This window comes from Anopheles coustani, chromosome 2, assembly GCF_943734705.1.
Source record: "Anopheles coustani chromosome 2, idAnoCousDA_361_x.2, whole genome shotgun sequence".
NCBI lineage: Eukaryota > Metazoa > Arthropoda > Insecta > Diptera > Culicidae > Anopheles > Anopheles coustani.
In genome coordinates, this window is record NC_071289.1 from 25,859,823 (window position 1) to 25,885,147 (window position 25,325).

General features: G+C 43.9%; 1 protein-coding gene and 1 long non-coding RNA gene across 3 annotated transcripts; one reads left to right on the forward strand and one right to left on the reverse strand.

Annotated features, from left to right (window-relative positions):
- Positions 1-9,601: 9,601 nt before the first annotated feature.
- On the forward strand, positions 9,602-18,492 carry LOC131261829 (protein quick-to-court). Its single transcript, XM_058263667.1, has 6 exons — positions 9,602-10,206; positions 10,276-10,312; positions 13,613-14,608; positions 14,684-14,923; positions 16,193-16,282; positions 16,897-18,492. Exons 1-6 carry the CDS (start codon positions 9,602-9,604, stop codon positions 17,098-17,100), a joined length of 2,172 nt encoding a protein of 723 aa, XP_058119650.1. The 3' UTR covers positions 17,101-18,492.
- Positions 18,493-18,962: 470 nt separating this feature from the next.
- On the reverse strand, positions 18,963-19,724 carry LOC131265758 (uncharacterized). 2 transcript variants are annotated; one of them, XR_009178298.1, is made up of 3 exons: positions 19,590-19,724; positions 19,134-19,506; positions 18,963-19,042 (listed from the first exon to the last, which is right to left on the reverse strand). It is a non-coding gene; the product is annotated as an uncharacterized LOC131265758 (long non-coding RNA). The 2 variants fall into 2 exon arrangements; XR_009178299.1 differs by having other exon boundaries at positions 19,134-19,509; positions 19,590-19,709.
- Between the last annotated feature and the right edge of the window lie 5,601 nt (positions 19,725-25,325).

Here is a 25,325-nt window from a genome sequence, read left to right on the forward strand (position 1 = left end):
TCTTCTTGAGGTATGTAGTTTAAAACCTTTTTCTATGCTCCCATTCTGCTACGGTTTTGTAGGCCTTTGAGCTACCTTTTCTTTGGCTGTTTGTTTTTTGTTTTTAGTTTGTTGGTTTCTATTGCCTCAAAATGGGTTCTGCTCGCACTTCCACAATCTCTGTCACACAATTTTATGCTACCGTCGAGGGGTTGTATGGAAAAAAGCACTCTTTCGGACCAGCGCCCGGCATCCAGCCACGCTCTACTAGCTTCTTGCGTTCACGACGACACCACTCCAAGATGGAGTTGGCGTCAATGTATTTGCCGCCCAGTGTTCGTGTGCAATTGCGTGACTTCATGCGCACAGAAACGAGTGCAGCCGGGATCATGAACGAACGAAACAGCAGCATACATCTACACGTCACGCGGTGGGTCAACAGCATGGACGGACTTTCGGCAAAAACATATTTATTTATTTTTTCCCCAAGTCGGATGATGGGCCCGGTGGGGCAGGGCTGACTGGTTGTGGTGGAACCGTTTGTTACGGTTTTTTTCCTGCTTCTCGTGTTCGGTTTTTGGACGCTCGTTGGGCCAAACGCGGGCTTGTGGTTCTTGTGGCGGTTTTTGGCGGGGCGGATGTTCCAGCGCACTCGAAGGCTCGCGCAGTCATTCAGGCTCCGTCGTGCCGTTCGTCCCCGTTGCTCGGTCAGTAGTTCGACAGTGCTCCGACCGCGAGCAGCGTGGTGTTCAGGCTCCGTGTGTGTGTGGTTTTTCCTCGGTGCGGTCGAGAGGGGAAAAGCAATTGCTGCCCGGGGGTGGAGGGACTCGCTGTTTGAGAGCGATCCATGTTCCATCGCCAAGTTCACCATCGTAGTCGATGCCGTGCTTTCGTTGGCGGATGGTGGCCTGTCAGTTTCGACACCGTTGCTCTTCCACCAGACTAGACATTGTCAGCTTCTAGTTCTTAGTGCTCGGAAGAAGTGCGTCCCCATTTCCGTGTGTCATGAATCGTGTTTTTCCGGAGTGATAAATTGTAGTTTTGTGACGTCAAGCGCTACGGATTGTTACGAAGCAATCTTAGCAAAAGAAAAAGAAAAGAATAAAATGGTACAAATTACGTAACACCTCAACGAATCGGGTTCTTCCTAGCACGCGAAAACAGGCAGCAGTGTGCGTAGTGCGTTTTCCGCGAGCATAATTTCCATCGGCAAAGTTTTCCCCCAGTCCGGTTGTTTCAGTCGCCTAACGTTAGTTAGTCTTAACAATCCGAAGAAACACCGTAATTAGTTGCGACCATACCACAACTAGAAAACTGGACCACAGCCATCCGAAAAGAAAAGAAACAACTATCTTCCAACGGCAAGCTTTTGAAAACTGTTGTTCGGTTTCTTTTTCCGCTCTTCCTTGCGCTTTTCCCGTGCAACAGTGAGAAGTGCTTTAATTTTCCTCTACCGTGCGGCATGTCAGCGCAAAGCAGAAAAGAATAGATCCCCCCAAAACGACGGTGGTAGCCATGGAAACGGTTACCATGGCCAGGAAAATCGCGCGTAAGATGCCTCCGTGCGACGTGGTTGTGTGTTTTTCGTCAGCTTCCGCCCAGAAGAAGACGCTAATCGTGCGCTTGGGATGATAAAACTCCTACTTGTTTGTGTGTGTTTATGTTGAGCAGCTGCTTTTCGTAAAACGGCACGTGCAAGGAACTAGCTCGGAGGTAGGTTTTTCCTGCTGAAAAAGTAAATTACTATCATATTTTGGCAGTTGTGTATACTTTACTATGGTGTGTTTACTGAAGAGAGCCGCCTGGTATGTTATGTGAAGGAATGTCTTCTGTTTGGGCATCACAGTTTAGCCAAGGTGGAAGGAAAAACTGAGAGGGGGAAAAGCTATACGTGCCATAGAAAAACTGGAACAGTGTAAACATTACAGCTCGCTTACGTAATGCAATGAGGTTGATGGCGCCAACACCGAGAGTGATATCCTTTAAATGCGGGGACGCCTGAACGTTCGTTGTGCGAAGGTGCCCGATGGGAAACGGAAATGGTTGCGTAATGTTTGAACTTGAGCTGCACAAATTGCCTTCCAGGCTGCCGTTGGGTCATTCGGTGGATTCACAAGCAACCAACTGGGGAACGATCGAAAATAGCCTCCATGTTGATGCCCAAGGGTCGGGTGTCAAGCCAATTGAGAGAAGTAGAAATATTTAAGACTATTAGGGTACGGTTATTATAGCCATTACAAGTCCGGTTGGAGACAGAATAGCTTTACGTGACGGTAAAAATAAATTTGCTTCTCTTACGAGACAAACAAATGAGGCTTTGAAGGACTGAATGATTACATAAATTGGTTACAGGGCATTTAGTTTTACATTTTTCGCAAGTATCTTTTTGACTTCAATTTCTTTCTTTAACCAGGCTACATGCTAGCACGCTTTGGTCTGATTCGCTCAGGGCAACTTGTTTTTGGTGCTTCAATTTTCAATTGCTAAATACTGAAAAATTATAAAGACAATTTTTAAACAAACGGGTATCTACCGTCGATTAAAAACACACACAATAGAAATAAAAAGCATATAATTAGTCTTGGAAATATATATATAAATAGAGAATCGTCGTATATATATTTAAACGCTAAAGGTTAAGTAGTGACAGGTTTATCAACATTGGAAATTTACCCAGTACTACTAATGTCCTTTTGCATATTTGTTTTCTAATGGTTTCATTAAAATCAAAAATGAAAAATTATTCTAAAAATTGTAATCAAAAGTAAACAACTTGCATCGAAATAACTCTCGTTTCTTTGTGAATGGTGATGATTATGAGATTTTCCGGAGGCTTAAACCAGAGTTTTTATTCAACGTTAACTGAAACTGATTAAACTTTGACCAATTCCTTAGGTGAAAATAATGCTCTGATAGTATACTGACTATCCCGAAAATGTAAGTGTGATGTAACTTTAGGTCCTGAAACAAACTGCTCTAAAACATACATGCAGTGCATTGGATGTATGTAAACTGAGCTCATTATTTAGTTATGTTATTTTTGCTTGACCCTGATCTCTTATGAAAATTGTACAATTGCCAGATTGTGTTTGAGCAGATTATTTACGTCAAATACCCAAAGTCTTTGGGTAGCTGTTTAATACAAGCAGGATTTAACTAACACTGATCGCAGCTCTTTCATCAACGATTTAACAAATCACGTCGAAAGCATGCGTAATTGAACTGTCACAAAACAATCACCGGCCGCAATTTAATCCGTCGAAAGTGTTATGCGCCGGCAAATTAGCAACCTCTCAGTCTTCCCTCCTTACATTATCCATTCATTCCTGGCGCCTATTGCATTTTCTCATGACAACTCCATTGCGCGGTCGCGATTTGCCAAGAGGGCAACAAATGAAGAAAAAAAAACTTCGATTAATTCAACCCGCATTCCGCACCTCAAGTTCCATTGAAAACCATTTTATGGCCGCCCCGGATCGAAAACCACCGAAGGAGCAGCGCGCAGCTTGGTGAAGGAAAAACCTCGCGATGTGCATTTTCCGCGCGGTCGAGCGAGCAGGCCCAGGCCTTCGCCAAGGTTGCATTGGAAACGAGAAAAACAAAAAGCAATCCGGTAGAGAGACGAGAGAAGGAGAAGAAAAACCGCGCGCTAAACATTTTGCTCCAAACGGTGGCTAATTGTGGCCCGCGCCTTGAGCGCTTGGCGGGGTGGCCTACAAATGGAAACAAAAATCGGTGCCGACCCCATTTCGAAAGCTCCACTACCGTGAAGAGAGAATTTTCCTTCGATTTGTACCAACTTCGACCGACGTTGAGGGGGAAGAAAAGAGATAACTCGTGGCGCAGGGTGAGATTTTCACCCGATACCTTAAAAGCCAACGCGATGCGTGTTCCGTCGGTTTACCCCCGTGCGAAGCCCGTGAAGGTTGTTGGAATGGAATGATTTCCCTCGTCCAGTTTTCAACGGGAGATTAACAGAGTTTCCCAGACTTCGTGCTCACAGTCCAGCAGTTCATTTGATGGGGCATTAATGATTGGTGGTTTCTGTTTTGGTAGTCGAAGATGATTGTTCTATCAGATCGGTAGATTTTATCATACAGGGGTCGTTAAAGAACGGTCCGTTAGCCAAGCCCACTTGGGAAGATGTTATATAGTAAATTTTCTTTAAAAATTTATGTTCATTGTAGCTTCCTTCTAGATTTTTTAAATATGAAATTACAACCAAGGCAAATAATGGGGTTTATTTATAGTCTATGTTAGGATTTAGATGACAACTGAGAACTCTAAGAAAGTGAAAAAAAACTCATTGAAAATTCTTAATTTTCAATTATTTAATCATATTATCAACGTTTCAATCATAAAAAAACATTACCACTCTGACTAGACAATCTTCTATTTAATTTTGTTCCTTGACTTAGTATTTGTTTCATTTGTCCAATTATTATGACCTCTGGCAAATATGTTGAAAGTTTTATGACCTCTGAAAAGTATAATGGGGATTAAACAGAAGCTGGAATAAAACCCCTTCGTGATGCAATTCAGTTTTGAGCGATGCAGTCAATCATATGGCTGATTATTTTTTAATTGTTCTCGAAGATAAAGTACCTTCAGAATAATTGCTCTACGTCATTAACATTGCCTGTTCGTTGCCATAATCCGTAAATTTCCTCCACTGTTTCGGTAATAGGTTTTACTAATCAACAGCTTGGTTCCATGGTTCATCTTTTCAAATACCAACTTCTTGATATTTGTGTTCCTCGAACCCTTCAATTTTCTTGTTGTTTTGGGTCAGTACAATTAAATGCCCTATCTTTCGTTAAGAGTACTATTACACCGTTAGGAAGGAAATTGATGGTAGAATTTTTCGGTAGGAGAAGGTAAATGGATGGGAGGAATTTTCAGGTCGTTTATGGAGGCGGTTCCATGCGTCTGGGAGTTTTCTTTTTAGATTTAACGTTAATTGTATCTAATTATATGTCGGATATGAAAACATAAGAGGTTATAAAAATTTTAATGTTCGATGATCGGTGGTTGATGAAGTTCTTAGTTCAATTTGAATCTGCCCCTGGGAGACATTGATTGGCGAATAAAAATACAATATATCAACCCTTAAAACTAACTCAATATAGTTGAAATCCCTTGCCCACACAAATATTGAATGCACTGCATTCTAAAGTTTCGTTTCAATGAAAAAAAACGTTAACAATGTTAAACATTTTAAGTCACGTGACTGTATTCCAATTTAGTCCACGAAAGTTTGCTGCATACCTATACGGCACAAAAACGGCATAAAGTATCGACCTGGGGCCAGGGACTCCTTACTCCTCGCCAAATGCTAGCAAATCAGAACGTTTGAGAGCCTGATGAACATATATCATGATTTAGCCTTTTTCAGGCTCAACGTTGGGTCTATTGAAGCAGAATTTATAAGAATTTACCAGCACCTGCAACGACCGCAACCCGTTCATCGTTCGAGCAAACAAGCGGCTGGTTTGGCAGAATTCCAACCCTTACCTCCAGGGGTTTTTTTTGTCATTTTCTACGTTGCATAACCTGCATGAAACATGCATTTCCGTCAGCCACCAAAATACAGAAGGTGTTTGCATTTCGTCGACGTCGATGTACGTATGCTTCTCGAAAGTTTCCACTTTGCCGACAGCTGAATTGAGAGCACGGTACAAAATCACCCAATTTATGTAACGCCACGAGTGTGCACCTCCGCATCCCAGCCAGCACAGTGCTGGATGCATTGTGCACCGTGCACAATTCGTCAGGTTCAGCGTAAGATATGGCCATTTCATACCTGCTTTCTTCCGTACACTGCACCGTCGTGCACTTGCCCGGCAGTGACGAGCATTGTACATTAGCTTTTGAAGCTAGTTTTTCTTCCATTCGGCCGGCTAAGATGTTGAGGTTAAAAATAAACGGCCAAAGGCGTCATTACATTGGCACCAGCCGCGATGGAGCAACCCATCCGTGGCATGCATTCGCGCCGGTTGGGTTTTGATGTTTGCCGGCATTCGATTGGTGGTGCCGAGCGAAAATAAGAAGAACAATTACTTTTCCAAGCTGTAGATGCATGCGGAAATATCCAGTAAACTTTAATAAGCTGGGTAATTTATACTTTAAAAATTGAGATGCGCTTTTCTGCTCTGAAACAAGTAACTTTTTATTAACGTTTATCTTTTTTTACATTCGCACAATTTCTTAAACATCATATGCTTTTCATTTCACTTTTCTTCGAGTTTAAAGTATGCTAGTGGTCAAATATTTAAATAGTTAGCCATTATAAAATTCATGAGCGTTACTAATTGATGATGATAACGCGCTTTGCTGAAAACTAATGCTTACTGAACTTTCATTTAAAAATATTGAGCTGGTGCTGTAAAACAGTTTTTCGAATCGAAATTTTTACAAACAGAAATCCTTTGAAACTGAATTTCACCAGTTGCAAAAAAAGCCATAACAATGGTTCTCCTTCCCCAAAAGGTGGGGCAGATTTATTTCTGCGCCATTTTCCACATGCTTTCTTTCCCAGCCCAGTCAGTCCGTTTGATTGATTGCGTAACGCATCGAGAAAGGAAATAGAGAAAGAAATTCGTCAACAGGGTCTGGTCGACGTTAAAATTTATGATGCCAGGAGAAGATTAAATCTCTTCCATTAGATAATGATCTCGCGGTAAGGAGTTGCTCCATGGTTCGAACCGTCAGTCAGTCTGTTGATTAAGGACTGTGAGGTACGGACATTTGTCCAATTAAAAGGTATTACAATCCAAATTAATTAAATTACGAAACTGGTTCTTCTGATTAAGCTGCAGTTCTCTCTTGTTTTGAAAAGGAAAAAAGGGCACGGACTGTACATTATATGTAACTTTACATAAAGTCTCTTCCCCAGATATTCTGCTCTTGTAAGTTATTGGTTTGTTTACATTTCAGTGTCCTAAAATATGTGTATGTTTGGTGAAATTTCTCAGCTTGATGCAGAAAAAACACGCATAACCCAGAAAAATTCCCCATTCCACTTTTCTGTCCCAACTGTAACTAAATTCGGCGACCAGCGCTCAACTGGAGCAGTAGAGTAACTGTGTCGATTTCCGATTGTTTTGGGTTAGCTGTTGGTTTGGCAATCTTTGGCTTTTCCCTCTGCTTTCCGGTGAAAAACGAAAAACACAGACAAAATAACACACCGGATCCGTATGATCACAGAGACATCGTGGGTTGTGGGAATGCGTTGTGTGCGGTCATGTATTTTTAACGGATTTTCCTCACACTTTTCCAGCCAGCGCAATACAGTAAAAGTGAACACGGAAAACCAAACCCCGTGAGCAAGGTGAACGACCTGCCGACTGAGCTGAGAGCTTTTGCTGGTGGGTGTGTGTGTGGTTTTTGGAGTTGTGTTTTAAGTTATTTTATTTAAGTTGATTGGTGATCGTTAGGCCTGAGGAAGTACAGTTTCTTTCGTACCTTGTGCGTCATCGCATGATGAATCATTTACATAATTATCATTTTGATTGACTACAATGTGGTGTAAGATCTTTGTGATCACAGCATGCTGTGGTCTTATAAATATTTCATTTATTGCTTCGGTAATACCGAGTTTTTAGCGTTCAAGCTAAAGCTAGCGTTTTATTTAACTAAAGAACTAACAAACAGTACCGTTAATCATGAAATGAGCTGATTCGGTATGTTTATGAAACAAAACAAACCAAAGTAGAAAATTAGCATAATTTACAGCGCAACATTGGAATACATCTTCGAACTGGTATCATTTCATCAAAAAGAAAATGAGAAAGTAGCAGATAAAAGGAGAAAAAACACAAAACCCTACCCCAAAGATGCCGTTAATGTGTGTAAAGAAGGAAAAAAAACAAAATGAAAAACCCCCGCACAAAATTATGCACATGGATGGGCAAGTTGTTACCATCGCGCATTGGAATACTTTTTTATCAATTAAAATTTTCTTATTTAATGGAAATTTGAAACTCGGTCCTTCTACGTCAGTTTGTCTCGACGGCCTTTCAACAATTGAATAGTGTCGTTTGGTTTGGGAAAAAACAATTGAAATAGTTATCAGTATCAAAGAACATTGCTTCAGTTTATGAAAATCAATAATGATTTATTGCTAATTACATACTTGGTGCGCGTTTTACTCGGGCCAATTATAATTGGTGAATGATGTTCAATGAATAATACATAAGCGAACGCTTCCAGAGGTTCAGGGAGGATGTGCGTGACTAGGGGTCATTTCAAATCATCTCAAAGGTCATGAATGTCGTAGATATTCTTGTACTGCCAAAGTTAATACACGCAAGTCTACTAGTACCTTCCCATGGGACAAACTAATCCTAACAACTGTTTTATATGCCTTAATAAAACTCACACCAGACTGCAATGAAATATGTAACGATTGTTATGACGAACCTGGTTTCAAACCGATAGTTGTCCCCTGGCACCGCCATGGGAAGGAGTTGTTTTTCGAAGTTTCGTGCGCTCTGTTTGTGACATCGTTTTGTTACCGCAATTCTTCGTCTATTTCTATTATTTTTGGACCTGCACTTCTACACTCTCTCTTTTTTTCGAAAACCGAATTGTTGTACAAGGTAAACAGTACCGGCTCGGGGTCCCGGGGTCACTTTCAACCTTGAAAGTTTAATCAATTCGAAAGCAGCACCACATTTGGTGGTGTGTGGCCAGCGAAAAGTTGTACACGACAACAATAACAACATCCAGCGCAAAACATCAAAAGACAAAATCGCCCCCTCGAGGGGAGGAAATTGTAGAAAAGTGTTTGGAAAAGTGGTGGCACACTGAACGATAAAAAAAAAACGTAAATGTGTACGTATGGGGTGGGCATATGTTTTCCCGGATTTCATACCACATTACACAACGCTTTGGCCAAAGCTAGAAATCACACAATTAGTGATTTGATAAACGCGACGATAAAGGAACGAGCAATGGCGATAAAGAGTTTGGACTTTTTTTTTCTCTTAATTTTGTTACGGCCGATATTGGCACACCTTTTGAACGGCATTGATGGCTACCGGAAAGCAAACTGTGGGAGGTTTTCCAAATGTGCGGGATGCGGCAATTTTGTTCTTTGCAGTCGAACCGGCGGCCATAAATCTTTACTTCGGATTCGTGTCGGTAGCAATTCACACATCGTTCACTTTGCGCTCCACCTTGGTGTGATGAAAAACACGGCCTGGGGTACTGAAGGCGTTTTCCCGTCACCATTCACTACGCTGGGGTTGCCTTTTCCGAGCCGATTCCTTGGCGCCAATTGATCGTTTTACAACGGCACTTTCTAAACCGGCAAAGGCGTGTATTGCCCTCATGTTAATGTTCTTTTTCTATCTTGTTTCATTTTTTTCTATTGCAGGTGGACATTCCATAGCGAGGGGTGGTTTTTTTAGTTTAGTTCTGTTTTTTGTTCGCATCATCCGCAACACCATCATCGGGAGCATCGTCATTAGCTACAACATAGCAGACTAGCACGTTGGATGGTAGCACGTGCTTCGTCGACCGTTAACGTAACGCTAGTAACGCTCGTGCTCGGTTAGTAGTAACGCCCGGATGTCAGAGCGCGTTGCACGCGCGGGAAGCACCAGAAAAAGGATAAACCATGTCTTCGAAACCGGCGACACCGCTCGAGCAGCGCCGTGCGTATCCTGGCGAGAGTGAAACGACCAGGATCCCAATGCTCTCGCCGCAGCCATTCCGCCGGTCGTACTCATTGCGTATGCGCACCAGCCGGAGCTTCCATGACTACCAACATTATCGAACGGAGTGCTGCGATTGCGAGCAGCAGCACCAGCAGCAGCAGCTGGTCAACCATCCGAGCAATCTGGTCATGCAAAGTTCGGGTGTAAAGACAAAACCGTCGGCCGCCTCGTCGCCGCACGGTGCTGGCGGTAGTGCCAACAACATCGGCAGCAAATCGATTCCCCACGGCCATCAGCACAACCACCATCAGCAGCAGCAGCAGCAGCCATCGCAGCAACGTTCACCAATGGCGAATGCGAATCCTGCCACGGAGAACGTCATCGACGAGGTAGATTCATTCGCCGTCCAGTCGAGCACCGGAAAGGATGGCACCACCGGCGGTGCGCTTCCGAACGGAGTGCTAGTGCACGGTGGACACAGTGAGGGTTCGTGCGCCAACTGTCTGTCCCCAGTGCCGTGTAAAGCGAAAGGAGGCACGCCATCCCAGCACCAGAAGCAGCAACAGTATCAACATCAACAACCGCCCGGGATTCAGGTGTGCTGCGCCCACGGTGGAGCCTTACGGAAAACCAGCCTAACAAACCTGAGCCAGAAGCATGAGCGTGGAATGGTAAGTTCCCGTGTGTCCTACGTCCGTACTGCGGCGTTACGTAATTCTTCTAAGGGTCCTTGCCTTCGCCAGGGGTGACCTAGATGTGGCGCAATGTTTCACAGCGGTCGTGTTGATAGGTTTCAAAGTGTATTTTTGTTTTCAGAACGTTATATGCGTCCCTAGTGGTAACATTCGGTTAAAGTGTACTGAAATTTACAAGAGCACACAATCCAGGGAGACCTTTGAAAAACTACACCGTTAAACTGTGAAGGAATCTTTGAAGTGACAACAAACTATGGAATTGCATACAAATCAACTAAGTTGCACAAAGCTGTCAAAAATTCTGGAGAAATTTTAGGCTACTACGATCGATTCATACCAAACGAGGCAGATCGTTCCGCGGTGATGGTGAATCGACGATGTCGGCAGCGAGCTGGAAGGCTTGGGAGTGTTTAATTTTCAAGATGTTCACATTCTCCAATCAAATCCTTCTCTTTTCGAAAGGAATGGTTTGGTGCGATTGGTTTTACGAAGGGAAGGTATTTAGCTTTCTACACTGTTTCACTTTTACCACTATCCCTTTCTAACTGAAATATACTAGTACATGCAGCTAACTCTATGCTAAACTTAGCTAGTATTGCTCTCCAAATAACGAGGTATGAAATGTGTTTGCTTCGCATGTCTTTCGTTACTTACTGGTCGGTAAACTGTATGCAAATTACCATGCAGAGTAGCGTTTACTATTGGTTGGCAAGGGAGTCTGTTACTGCAGACCGCTGCAGTATATCCTTTGACATCGAACTACTCATCATTCATGAAACATTCATTCTCCGGCTCTGGGTTTTTGGTCCCATTTTGAGTATTTTTGACTGGAGATGTTACCATCGGACTGAGGCAATTAGGTTCAGGCCCATCACCTGTTAATATATAATAATAAGTGCTGAAATTTACCTTCGCCTAAGCGTTTGCGAAACAATCTGAAACAATTGATCCCCAAGCGCCACCGTCAATGATAAACAGTTTTCTCTTGCCATTAATGATCGTTGGCACGGGAAATATGTAAGGCTTGCGGCATGCCTCGCAGCGCCGGAGAGTGTGTTTAATTTCACGGACCGTGAAGCTGGGCGCATCGCTAATCATCGATAATCGTAAATCATCCCGCTGCGCTACTGGGCGCTGATTCAGCTGATCCCAGCATGATCGATGGATCGTGCCATGATGAGGTTTCTGTTGTCTTATCGTTATCGCCATGTACTCCACTGTACTCGTTTGCGCGTTCGGGCACCTTGCGGCTAGCGGTGGACTGGTTTTTCTGCATAACATGATCAGCTGATCTACATTTAACATATACAACATGGTTATGGGAGATGCTCCCCCTGCTAGACGGGGCCAACTTAAAATCGTTCTCCTTTGAGGTGCACGAGAAGGATGGAGCTACAGAAGGTATTAAAACTGCGCCCCACGCCTCTCTCCCTCTCTTTCTATCTCTTCAGCACTATTTGATCGTTGTTTGGATGTTTGATATTTGAAGATGAGTCTCACGGTGTGATCGGTTGGAAAGTGGAGACTGTTCAAGAAGAAAAAGAAGAAACCACATAGAAATTCACAAAGCAAGATGTTGTCCGTAATAGAGAGGCATGCGCTCGTGGGCGGGATTCCTTCGCCGATTGTGGGGAAATAGCCTTTTGGGGGGTGGGAAAAGAAAAAGATACCATTATCATGGTCATCATTATCTATCATCCTCATCAACAAACAACGCCCCTCAAGAAAAACAAAAAAACGACAGCGAACGAAAACTTTTGCTTTTCTTTTACCACTGGGAGTGCAAGAAAATCGATGGCTACGTAAAACAAAGCAAAGATGTGGCTCATTGCGCCGAACAAACGGTGCTGGCCATTCGAAATATCTGCGCCAACGGCTGCAGGTGCTTATCAGGTCCCACAACCGCGGCCATTCTCCGTCGGACATTCCGACCGATCGGACGGAAGTCTTTAGGCGTCTCGGTATTTGTACGCCTGCGTCGAGTTGTATCGGTGTTTAAAGTGCTAAGCCACCTAGGATCAGATAGAAGGAATCTTGCCAAACTGTGTTGAGTCGCCAAACGAATATCGCCCAGGTTTTCTTGGGAATTGGATCCCAAAATCAAGAATTTCGCAAGTCGTTTGTTCCGTATGACTGGTGGCGAGGCTTTGATGGAACGTTCTCTAATGGGGAAAAATATATTCTTCAATGACCATGCAGAAGTGTTGAAGCACCATGCTGCTGTGGCTATACCTCAAAAGTGACCGTTTCCAAGTTTCCTTCAAACGAACGTGCTGAAAAGTAGCAACCATACCAACTCAACAACCGCGCGAAACGAAGACCGAAACCTCGTTTCTTCCAAACCAGCCAAGTTGGCGTGGCGTTTTGCGGTGGTGTGCCGTTTGTCGGACAACACACAAGGCTACTACTGCAACTGCTCCTCTAAGCGCCAGCGAACTGTGAACGTGAGCTGAACTGTATCGCGCCGTGAGCCTCGGACTTGTTATTGTGGCGGTTAATAGGAGGTTTAAAACCGCGTATAACTTCGCGGCCTGCGTCTACAGTGAGCCCCGCTGTCCCCGGTAGTGGTGGGTGTCTTTTCGGAAGTTAGATCGCAATCGCCATGAAGACACCCGCAAGTCTCCGGATTGTGTGTGTTTTCTGATTTGAACGAGTTTTGTAATCCACGGTTACTGATCGGAAACGCGTAAGGTGTGCTGTATGTTTTAGGTAGTGGTCGTTTTTTTTTGCCGCGAACTACAAACACGATTCGGGTGGTCGGTTAGGCCTCAGCTGCTCGAGCGAATCTCTTCAGCTGCAGTATCAGTCGAAGTGAAACTTACGGAACAGCCAGTGGTGGTTTGCAGTTTGCGAACCGTGCGTCAATCGAACGCGTTTCGGTTGAGGCTGAGTTAGTACAAATCTGTATCATAGCAGTCGACGGAATACCTAGTCTTCCTCTTGTCGACTAGTTAATCTGTGAGGTTATAATATCGAAGTGAGGCGGTACTCGTTAAACTTCCCACTGGAGTGGAAGTTTCTAACTGAAGTACCAAAGCAAGGCTTGGGTTGGTACCCGCTAGGGGTACGGTGTTGGTCACTGCAGACTCGACGATATTTGTGGTGTTGCGAAGTCTTAGAAATACTTGCGCAAACCTTCTGAGATTGGTCGAGTTATTCAGATTATGGAAATAAGTGGTGACAATGATGGTAATAATGTGGCTACTAAGATCTTTCTTGACTCGCTGTTTAAAGGCCCTATAGTAATGTACTTTTTGTTGATTCTTTCCTGCACAGTCTTTGAATCTTACCAACTCTGGACACAGTAGCAGTAGTCAAAGAACGCCTAGAACACCGCTTACGCCCAACGGAGGACCCGGAGTCGGATTGCAACGCACCGGTGGAGTAGTAGGAGGACTGAGCCCGAAGACTCCGCCCGTCTCGCCGGAGTCGCCAGTCAACAGCTATCTGGATGACGATCTAGACTCGCTGCACAGCTACAGCTCGGTGGCGAGTGGTATGTCGTGCGATCATCCATACGTGGCCCGCAACGGAACCACGTTCAGTGGCCGCAAGATGAAGTACGTTGTGCACTGCTCGAGCCATGCAGGGCAAACTGGGGGCGACTATCTGACGCCAACGCAGCGTGCCCAGCGGCAGATCCGTCGGTTGAAGGAGCTCCTGTCGCAAGCACGCTGCGACCTGGAGCAACGGGACAGCGAAATTCTGCGGCTCACGAAGGAGGTGGTTGAGTTGCGACTGTTCAAGGCATCGCTCAGTTCGCCGGAGGAGCGTAGCAACTCGAGCGATGCGGTGACGGTGCGGGAGAACACGACGAATGACGTGAATACGCCCAGCTCGAGTCAGGACATTTCGCCGATCGTTGATCAGATCGACGAGGGTGTGGTGAAGGCGAGCCCGAGGCACCACCACAGCCATCACATGCAGGCCGGCATCCACCAGGTGCAGTTCATCGACAAGCTGTCGACGTCGGAGATGCAGAGCTCGTTCGCCGACTCGGGCCACTTCGAGGACATTACGACGTCGTCGATACACTCGAAGGACTCGTACGTGCACACGCAGGACCGTGCGTGTGGCAGCGACGAGGACATGGACGCGGAGAAGAAGCGCCTGATTGCGCTGTACGAGGAGCGCATCGAGGAGCTGATCAAGCAGCACCAGACGGATGAACAGCAGTTGCGCACTTCCAACAACGACCGGTTCGAGGTGTTGCTCCAGAAGCTAGCCGAGTCCAACACGCGCTACTGTGATCTGGTGCCGGACTACGAGCAGGTATTATGGTGGCTTTAAGAAGCTCATAGGACACAAATCCCCCCTAACACACTGTCCTTAAATTCTCAACCGCAGGCGAAGGAACGCATCCGAGAGCTCGAAAAACAGTTGGAAACTCTGCAGGCGCAGCTGGCCGAGCAGGAGGACAAGGCGAACAAGATGTATCTGCACATGTACACCAAAGGCCAGGAGGCGGAACGGCAGGAGCAGGCGGATCGAGTCATCGACATGGCCCGTGCTTCCCCAAGCCGTGTCTCGGTCCCGGAACTGATGCAGCAGCTTCAGGTCACGCAGGACGAACTGGAAAACATTAAGGTGAGCGCTTTAGCTGGCGAAAACCGTCGTTTCCCCATCAGGGAACTACAGGGTGATTCCTCCTCCAGCTGTGAATGGTAGAGGCCTCGTGGAACAGATCAATATAATTACCGTAGATTCGGATGGAAAATTGAGACCGTCTAACTGTACAGCGTGTGAGAGTAAACCAGCGCACGGAATATGGGCGATGTCTGCCTTGCCTCTTCTTCGTTTACGATGCTCGGCTGCGACTCGGCTATGGTGGCTGCTTTGGTTGTCTTGTGTTGTGTGTGTGTATGCGTGTACCACATCGGTGTGTATGTGTTCCACCAACGTACAACAAGAAAACGAAACAATACGCACCCATTCGTTGTGGCTGTGTTGTGTGCTACTGTTTGTCGTTAACCAATAGATGGTATTGCGCCAGAGATTCCTTTCGAACCAGCTATACGATATCGAACAAGGAAAGTGAAAGGATGTTTGTGTGCCATCCCACAATGGGTCTTGATGTTTATTTTGATACGTACTGTTATCTTACGGTTTATTTTAATGGAGAACACGAATGTTGGCGTATCGTGGACCAATTTTTTTTATCTTTATCGAATTTAATAGGTCAAATTCTGAATTTGGGAAATGTATACCATATTCAAGGATGTAGAAACTAACGTCCTTATACTCATGATACTTCTTTGTGTTTTCCCTGGGGTGATTTGTAGATTTATTTCTACAAAAAATGTTGTTGGAACAATGAAAGCGAGGTTGATACTCTCTTTTTGAGCATTGATTTTTGTATGAAAAAATGATTTTGAAAAACTATTGTTCAAATATTAAAGTTCTAATCTCACTAAGGATAAATGATCACTGTTTATCCCGATCGAAAATACCCTGTCTGTTATTTTTAACGGTGGAAACGCGATCAGTTCAAGCTGGAATGGCACCGAATCACTGTTGCACTGTTTGCTTCTTGCTGTTTGCCTACCTTCCCCACTCTCTTCCTAAGCTCCATACCTCATTTCTTCATTACACCCTTTTCGAAGTACCAACACAACCGATAAAAAGGCAATCTAAAATTAATGCAACGGCCAACAAAATCCAAATCCCTTATTTCAATCTTGTTAGCATCTTGATATACTTATAGAAAAATCATTGAATCAATTCGGACTTTGCATATTTCTATTATTGCTATTGCTCGCGTTCTCTCTATATGTTGAACTGTTCAAAATCACTTATCATAACTCACTTCTCTCCCTTCCCCCCATGTTCCCATCTGTCGATCCACTTCTCTCGCAGGATACGAACTATCAGCAAGAAAACGGCGGTACGCAGGTTTTACTGAGCGCAAAAGAAGCGATCTCACTCTGGCTTCTCGGTGCCCGTAAGGTTTGTAAAAAGATTACAAAACAAAAAAAATTAGCAAAATCAGTAAATAACATTCATGCTGAACATTAGCGCCATTTTGGTTTTTTGTTTTTGATTTTCCTACCGCTGAGATTTTTCTATTCAATATTTTGCTTAACGTTTTTCTTTTCGATATTCTTAACTTCTTCACTCAACTAGACGTTCTGTACACTTACCGTAACGTTTATCTTTCTAAATTTTTGAATGTTTTATATACATATTTTAATTTATATTGTTGAGATCTTGAATACTTCGGGAGTGATCGATGATTCAAAACCAACGCATAGCTTAAACAAAATGCATGGGCCAAGAAAGTGTTTCCGTTCGTTCATGTTGTTCTTGTGAAGTAACTAAGCCAATATTTTATATCCGTTGCATGTTCAGTATAGTATTCTTATTATTACTATTCTAGTTCTTTCTTTACACAATTTATGCAATGCACATTTTCGCCTAACTACTCTATTATTCTAATATTGTGATGCTTACGTTATTCTTTCGCTTTATATTTTTATTTCGTAAAAATACTATATTTTTACATTTTATTCACAGAATATAATTTAATTAACTTTAATACTTATTTTTCTTCCCATTTATAGACCATGTACAAGCGTTTGATTGACGCACAGCAAACGAAAAATAAGGTCGATCCGGAAGTGACGCTGCAGTTTCTGAAGAGTGCGATCTACTACTTCCTGACGGACAAGGAAAACTCCCAGGGACACCTGAATGCGATCGAAAGTATTCTTGGTTTCTCCGACGCGGAGCGTTCGAATATCGACAAGGCACGAGCGTACAAGTAGAGAGGTCACTGGAGTAAAACACTTGCTATTAATAATAGGAAAACCCCTAGAAGAAAAATAGGTAAAGCATTAATATATGTTTTATCCACTTACACACAAGCTAGTAGAAACAACACGGATACACTTGTAGATAAGATTTTAACGTTCTATGAAAATGTTGAATGAATTTAAACGAAACATAATGCTCGATGTGAACTGAGAGACCGGGATAAACAACGAAAGGGCCTACGAGTAAGGGAATGCGATAGTGAATACAACTACAGATCAGTTATAATTAGATGAATAGACTATTTAGAAACAATCTTCATCCCTGGTACTTACGAAAATTATGCCGAATTTGGTAAAAAATGTGATGCTATCGTTTCGGTTACTTCTTCCCGTGCTTGTGAACCATTTGAAGTTTATGAGCTTATGAGTTTCGTCCAGTTCCTTCCCTGGTGGCTTATTATTTATTTGTAAATGTTAGCGGTATCATGTCTGAATCGGTTCGAGCCGATAGATTTTATCTTTTCCTACTTTAGCAATAATTCACAAGAAAAAAAATGTATCTAAATATTTGAGTTGGTCCCTTTTAAGCTTGAGATACATATTCCGAATGTTATTACTTTACTGTTCCCCTTATGGCAAAGAGGGAAACAAAACAACCTACCATCCATGCTTGTGCTGCTTTAAAAGGAATAGACAAAGATGAAAATGAATAGACAGTCTTACACCAAACCGCTAAACAGAAAAAAGCTCTAAACTTAGCCGCTTGATGATAAACATTAAATAATGCGTACGTCCAACTGAAGCAGCTTTCAATGCATTAGATAAGTAACGTAGCTATCACCAAATACAATCTATCCCAGTGAAGATGGTTCTCCTAGGCTTATGAGGTGGCCGAGGGTGTTGTTAAATGGTTACAGGATAAAAGGACATTATTTACTGTTTACTTTGCGCATCAAGATGAGCTATTTTTTAAATGTACAAGATAAATGGCCTCTAATGGGGATAAACGGTTAGGTCGTTGACACGGCAATCAATGCTCGGGCTAGTGGTGCTTTAACAGAAAGGTTAGAAGAAAAAAACCGAGTTTACCGGGACTGAATATTCGCTTCGAATAGACAAACCGTGCGACGTGCAATAGTGCCTCTGAACGTGCATACCGAGCAGAATATTGCGTGCTTCGTTGTGGTAAATAGAAGCGATCGTAACAGGAAAGTTAGGGAAAAAATATGCAAAGCTGTTCCGTGCGAGCTTCGAGAGGGAAAGCGTGCAAAGATTGATAGATAAATATACGAGTATTCTAATAAAACAACCGACTACCATTCGAGATATTCTTATAACACATGTGAAAAATAAACGAAAAACACATTATTGTTGCGCAAAGGGGTATTACAAGAATATTGATTCTCCCGATTTACCGAATGCAAAAAAATAAAACAGTAAGTATACGACAAATGGAACCGTGCACGCTAGTCGAAAATTTATCAGGAATTCTTTATGAAAGAAAACTTTGAATAGGAATCTTTAAACTGTTTTACATACTCCATAAATAGTTTTTATCACCAGATTTGTGTGTCCTGGGAGTTTCTAACGACTTTTTCGAGTTGTGCGTAGATCTAAAACTATCGAGGCTGTCAGATTTCGAGCAGCACTACCCAAGTGACAGAAAACACGATTTAGATAATTTTCGCCAGGCTTAGAAAGGGGCTGCATAGAAGATTAATAGCAGACTTATTAAGCCAAAATTGCAAGTGTGTGCGTGAAAAATGAACCCACCGTGGGTGCACTGATCCGATCCTTACTATTATAAATTGAACCCTTCCAACCCAACTCCGGAACTGACAGCTCAAAGCCATCAAATCAAAACAAAATATAAATTCGAATTCAAACAGAGGATTTATTTTAACAATCTCAGCAGTTTTTCTGGAATAGTTTCTTTGCGTGTTCCAAAAACCGTCTAGTTGCAATTCGTAGTCATGAAACGAAAAATACGAAAAGGTAAATATAGAAAAGTACAAATATACAAAAAATTACCTGTTTACATTTACCTTGCTTGCAAACAGGATAATCTTCCCCGATGAACTCGAATGCAACAAAATCGCAAACACTGCATTTATCGAGCTACCATGGAGTAAACCTGCTTCCTAGCTTGCTGCTCGTCCTGTATCATAGGGTTAGCTGCATCTTGCGGCGAACAGAGCGTCTGCATCATCATTGCATAAAGTTCATCCCTCGTCGATACAGTCACTGGAAATATTGGCCTACCCTGGCTTTCCAGCATTATTTTGGCTTGTATGTCCTGTCTCGTTTCCGAAATCATAGCCTCTACAAGCAGCAAACGCTTCCGAAATCATAGCCTCTACAAGCAGCAAACGGTCAATACGAGCAATGCAGAAACCTTCCGGCATTTGTTGTTGAAACCTGCTGGACGGTTGCAAATAACACTTTCCAAATAAAAATTATCGAGTGCTGAAGCGATAACGCAAATAAATCAGTAAACTTACCATAATCGATAAACTGCCTCATCACAATCTTGCTTGGCCCTGGGTAAACGTGTTGTTGGCTTTCATACTGCTGATCCATATGTTGTTTAATCCGCCTTCTGATCGAGAAAATTAGAGTCGCATCTCTGTTTATCTTCGAACCGCAATGTTGTTTTTGGTACAGTGCAAACGGCTGAATCGAGAGAGATGTGGAAATATGTTATTCGCAAACCGAGACGCAGGTGGGACATTTCAGTCCAGTCATTGCTGATGCTCTGCAGGACTACCATGACAGTGCAGCGAAATTACTCCGTCGTGTAGCTTCATAGAACACTTTTTCCACTGGATCGTATGCCAGAGGGCAATTGGGCTACGTTCTATCGGTGCCGCAGGACAAGTAAGATCGATCAGTTCAGCCTGAATACCCATCTCGAGAATGCAAGCGCAAACTACGATGCGAGCATGGTTAAGCTAATGCAGTCTGACCTAGCCACAGACTGCTCGTTACAAGGCACAAGAGATTATCTGCGTCATTTTCTTCAGCGTACTTCACACCCGGCGACTCGACACTGTTTCCAGTGCTGCTATCCAACTTTTCACTACGCTTTGTGAAAGTAACATCTTTTATCACCGACCTACCCGATTATTGAGAGGAAACATTCTCCTCGCTGCTGCTGCTGAGCGACGAGTTTTTCTTACGACTTAGCGAACGTTAGCGAACCGATCGCGTCCTGTTTGTCACCAAGTAGACGGAAGTGATCGAAGAGGTGATATTCTTCACCGCCCGTTCACACGGCATCGTAGCGTAGCGATTTTGACACTCCATCGTAGTGTCAACTATTTTTTATGGCCGTGGCTAAGGCCTCTCGACCAACATTTACACTACGATGGAGTGTCAAAATCGCTACGCTACGATGCCGTGTGGACGCTGCCTCACCACCGCATCTTACACCGTATCCTCCTGCTCCTTGATCACCATTGCCTCCTCAGACATGAACGATTTCGGTCCATGCTTACCGCCACCGTCGTGTACGTGTACGCATCAGATCGTCGCCAGCACCATTGATCACCGACGATTCACCTTCACGTTTGACCACCTCATCCATGTCGATCAAAATATTACCCTACTTTTGCTCCCTCGCGCCTCCGTGGACGCGGTTTTCCATCCGATTTTTGTTCAACAATCGAGCAATCGACTCCTGCCAGCCAATCTGTTTCGCGATCGTCTGCGGAGCTTTCGGTTTGGTAAAAGTGTTGATCATCAACCGTCGCGCATTTTCAAGCTTCAGTGACAGTTTGGCCAGATTGGTGTGATAAATCAAACAGAGTGCCCCGGCGTATCCCATCTCGGTGTCGGACCCAAGGACGAGATCCCGCAAACCCAAAAGAACGTGCGGCTCCAGCTCGAACGGCAGCGTGAAGGAAAACAACCCCGATTAAAGGTTGTGGCACTCAAGTGATGGATCGTAGAAACGCAGGACAGCATTTTTTTGCTCGAATTTCGCTTCGTGTTTAGCATATCGGTAATGAACTTGATCAGCTTCCTCGGCGCCAAAGTGTCATCAACCGTAGTCTCGTGCTTCGTTGTGGTGGTAAGGGTGAGCCCGAATGAAATCCAAAACGAGAAAAATAGGAAAATGAATAAGCTTGTCCCCTGAATCTTACGAACCTTTTCAATGTTAAACTCTTTTCGGATGTAACACTTCACGTTTGTCAACAGTGACTCCAGTACCATTTTGGTATCCTGCGGCGGAAGTGTCGTACCTATCGCGAAATTCTCCTGTACCACGTCCAACATCTACTGACGTGACGCCGACAGTACTTCCGACCGTCCTTGATAATCGTACTGATGTATTGTATGTGCCCAGAATTTCACCCAGATATGCACCGAACTAACGATGGCGATCACATCGTTCATCAGCACATTCTCCTTGTTTGTTGCGAGTTTGTAGAGAATTCCCGAAGCCACCAAGTTCGTTGTGCGAAGTTCTACTTCTCAAAAAACCCTATATCGAATATGAAGTTCAAGAGATGGAACATTTTAAACAAAACTTCCTTCAACGGTTGTGATTTATTCACTCCCGCCGTGTCAACAAGTTTTGATACAAACCTCTGGTTTGTTGACGTTTTTTCATTCAACACCTACATTCGACCGACGTTGATGATGATGCTAAATATGTTTCCGGAAAAAGGCTTCTCTTACCTCTTTTCTTGTTATTCCGTGAAAACATGTGTGATTAATAAAGATTATCATCTTTTATTTACGCTGAACAAGTCCGCACGATGCACAGTCTTCTTCTTCTTCTTTCGCTATGCGAGTCGGGGTATATCCTCCTACGCTAAGTCGAACGTTTGTTCCCTTACTCGTAATCAGAGGCGTACCGACTCTGTCCGAACTCCTATGAAGGGGCTCGTCCTTTAGGACCGGCTAATAATAGCCATATGTCCACCCGCCGGCCACGGGAGGGATAATTCCTTCCGTTGTCAGGACACAAGAACTCGTGGTCCGCTTGATTGACTCCAACAGAACGAGATGTGCGGCAGCTAGGATTTTTCTGACCTGAGCTCCAGCTCGGCGTGACCACGCGGTCGTGCCGTAACCTTACTTTTCCGCTAACCCTTTCAGGAACTGCACTGCTAACCTCCGCTCTGATTCACTGCCGAACTGAAACTGACGATGCACAGTCACATTACCAAATGAAAACACCAATGACAGCTCAAAACTGATGCACAGCAAGCTTAGAAAAATGTTCAAGAAGAAAACATTCATCAGTCCGTGTATGTACACGGCGATACGAAATTCCGCACCCATACATTCAAACATCGGTGGGATTTAGGGCAATTTCACTGCATTTTTCAAAAATAACCGTCAATTTTGTCACCTGGGTATACATCTTGCACCAAGATACATATAATGTATTTATCTTTACGCTAAGGATCTTGTTTAGTGTCGGGAAAATCGATTCCCGGTTGGGATTCCAATCTTTTGATTCAAATCCATTTGGAGATCCGGATCTCCGAATCCGAATCCCAATCCATCGAACAGTCGCGATACGATATAAACTCTTCAGAGCCGGTCTGGAAATCGTTTATCCTAATCTTAATCCCCATCAAATCACAACTGATAACACGCTTTTCCGCAATAAAAAACATACCACACATTTTCGACGTGAGCTTCACCGTTGTTTGCAGTTCTGTTGATCATACAAATCTATCAACGTAAGGAAACGATGTTCTTCGCCGCCATTAAAAAGCGGGCATAGTTATTTATGGGACTCAAATATCGGGGATTGAATCTTCAAGTCTTCCAAATCCCGATTCTGCCAACACTAATCTCGTTTTTATCCAAGGGTGCCTAAGCGGATACCAGGTTGTAATAAATTGTTTATTTTGACAAGCCATATTGCAGAATCTACGATGTTATAGACAAATGAAAGCCGATTCTTTCATAAATAAAAGAAATCTTGTTTATATATATTAATAATAAGTTATTTCATATGAATAGCGTAGAACTTACGGAGAAAAGATCTAAATTTTGAGGACTTTGACGTGTTAAGTGGTGGAACGTCAATTTGCACGAAATAACGCTACCTAGTTTGCATACCTTGGCAGTAGGCACAAGCAGTTTACAATCGCAGTTCGAGTAAATGTTGTCAGTTCAGTTGTGGCTGTCGTTGCTTCGTCGTGTTGTCTGTGCGATTCAATCTGCCGTGGGTTCCAGAGCACCCGCAGAAAAGAAATTCAACAAACATTTCACGCCGCGTAAGTCATTCGAGAAGCCTTTTCGCCGACGTGGTTTGCTTTCATGTCAGGCGGATAGTTTCAGTGTTGTCATATTGATAGTTTCCATCGGTACTATTCCTTTGCTGACTGCGTGCAGTTTCCGTGTATGGTCCTGTTTATCGAAAACGAACCAGTACAGTGGCAGCAACATGCAGTGTGAATGGCCGTAAAGCGGTTCTTTCTGGTGCTTTCCGTGGGTAACGGCGAACGGTACGTGTTGACCACCCGGCCATGCCGGAACACGGTCGACAACAGGGAACAGCAGCAGCTCGCGTCACCAGCAACCAGCCCCGTGTCCGTAAGCAGGTCACGGTAATCGGGTTGTGCGGCGAATGGGGAGACGGTGGTTAACCTGATGACGTTGTCTGTTTACTCCATGGAGGTCGCGTACGGTTTCCCAGCGAATGTATATAGTGCCATTTTCCGTCGTCTATGACAACGGACACAGCAAAGGTTACCTTGCATTTGCGTGGTTCCAGCAATCTTTGATCAATTTAGTATAAACAAATTAAAAATACTAGTCCATAAGATTTTTCCCGTCCTTCGAGGGGGTAAAAACACTTCCCCGTAACAAAAGTCTGCATCTGTGTGGACAAGTTTACGAGCTTGTTAACCATTCTATCGAGGAAAGTGCAGCAAGTTCCGATGCAACGCATGCACACGGTGCTTTTCCATGCATGCCCTTCAGGGCCGGTAGGAATCAACCAACCAACAAATCATTCTCCGAACCACAACACGGAGGGGGGGCGTGAAAAGATGTGGAAGAAGTAGTTTAATCAAACAGCGGTTTCTATGGCAACTAGATAATCGTTTCCATCGACTTTCAAAGGCTCGTTGAATAACCATTCGTCGTTGGGGTTTTCCATTCATACAACCTACAAGGTCGGTTTATTGCTCGACCAGTTTTCTTAAGCCAATCACCACTTTGTTCAAGATCAATTTTCCCTTTTTCCAACGCGCGAGGAACGTGTCGAATTGGAGGTGAACAAGCTGAAATAAAAATAATAATAAAAAAAACGGAAAATGGCATGAATGAAACAAGTAGAAAAAAAGAGATTTCAAAACAGGTCATAGAGTGTAGGCCGAAGGAAAGCCGGTGAATGGAAATGGGAGGGCTGTGAGTGCGTGTGTTTGTGGAAAGTGGTCCAAAAGTTGATGCTGATGGTGCTTGTGCCGATGATGATGATGATGATGATCGTGTCTGGCGGTCGGCACTGGTGTTGGTGTGGTGATAATAGGGCAGCCCCCACCCGGGAAAACCGAAACGTAAAATTACCCGTGAAATGGCCACTCTAACCGTACCGTGTTTGGGAGGAGGAATGTTTTTCCGTGCTCAATCAGACGGTGGGCATTTTCTCTTCCCTCATCTCCATCGGAAAGCCGGCGTTCCTTGTGTTTGTGTGCGTGTGTCTGTGAGCGGTGGATTGGTCCAAAACGCGCGTGTTAATCGCGCACAAGTGTGAAGAAGCATAGGGTCTTGAAGGCTGCGGGAAGAAGCTTGCAGGCACCAGCATGATCATCCAAATCATTGACTTCGGCTGACGCGGAGCCAGAGCTGAGGGGCAAGGCCAGCGGAGAGCGAAAGAAACCGGCAGAAACAAAAATCAAGAAGCACATCTCGTCCAACCAAAACTGGGTGAGTTATTTCAGAGGGGCACAATTCTCTTCACAGCAACATGATTTCACTGTCTCTCCTCCCTCTCCAGCGCTTGATCGTCAGCGTTGGAAGATCATCTTCTTAAGATCTTTTCTCCCTCTACCCATTTCACACTGCCGGCGGGGCAGACTGGCTAATCTTTCCGGCACGAAAATAAATAGAATCAAGTAGGACCGGAATTAAGTTTAGCTAGGATGGACCACGTCAACAATAGAAATGGCTTTGCCCCTCCGGTAGGGGTTTCTTCTCACAACTCACTGACACATTGCTGATCGCATTTCCAGATGCATATGAATTGGTTTCAAGTCACACCGCCG

Excerpts from the sequence above, each read along its gene's own strand:
- LOC131261829 (XM_058263667.1), top strand. The coding sequence starts at position 9,602 with ATGTCTTCGAAACCGGCGACACCGCTCGAGCAGCGCCGTGCGTATCCT. Across the intron at positions 10,207-10,275 it reads CAGCACCAGAAGCAGCAACA|CCTAACAAACCTGAGCCAGA; the intron begins GTATCAACATCA and ends ACGGAAAACCAG. Across the intron at positions 16,283-16,896 it reads GGCTTCTCGGTGCCCGTAAG|ACCATGTACAAGCGTTTGAT; the intron begins GTTTGTAAAAAG and ends TCCCATTTATAG.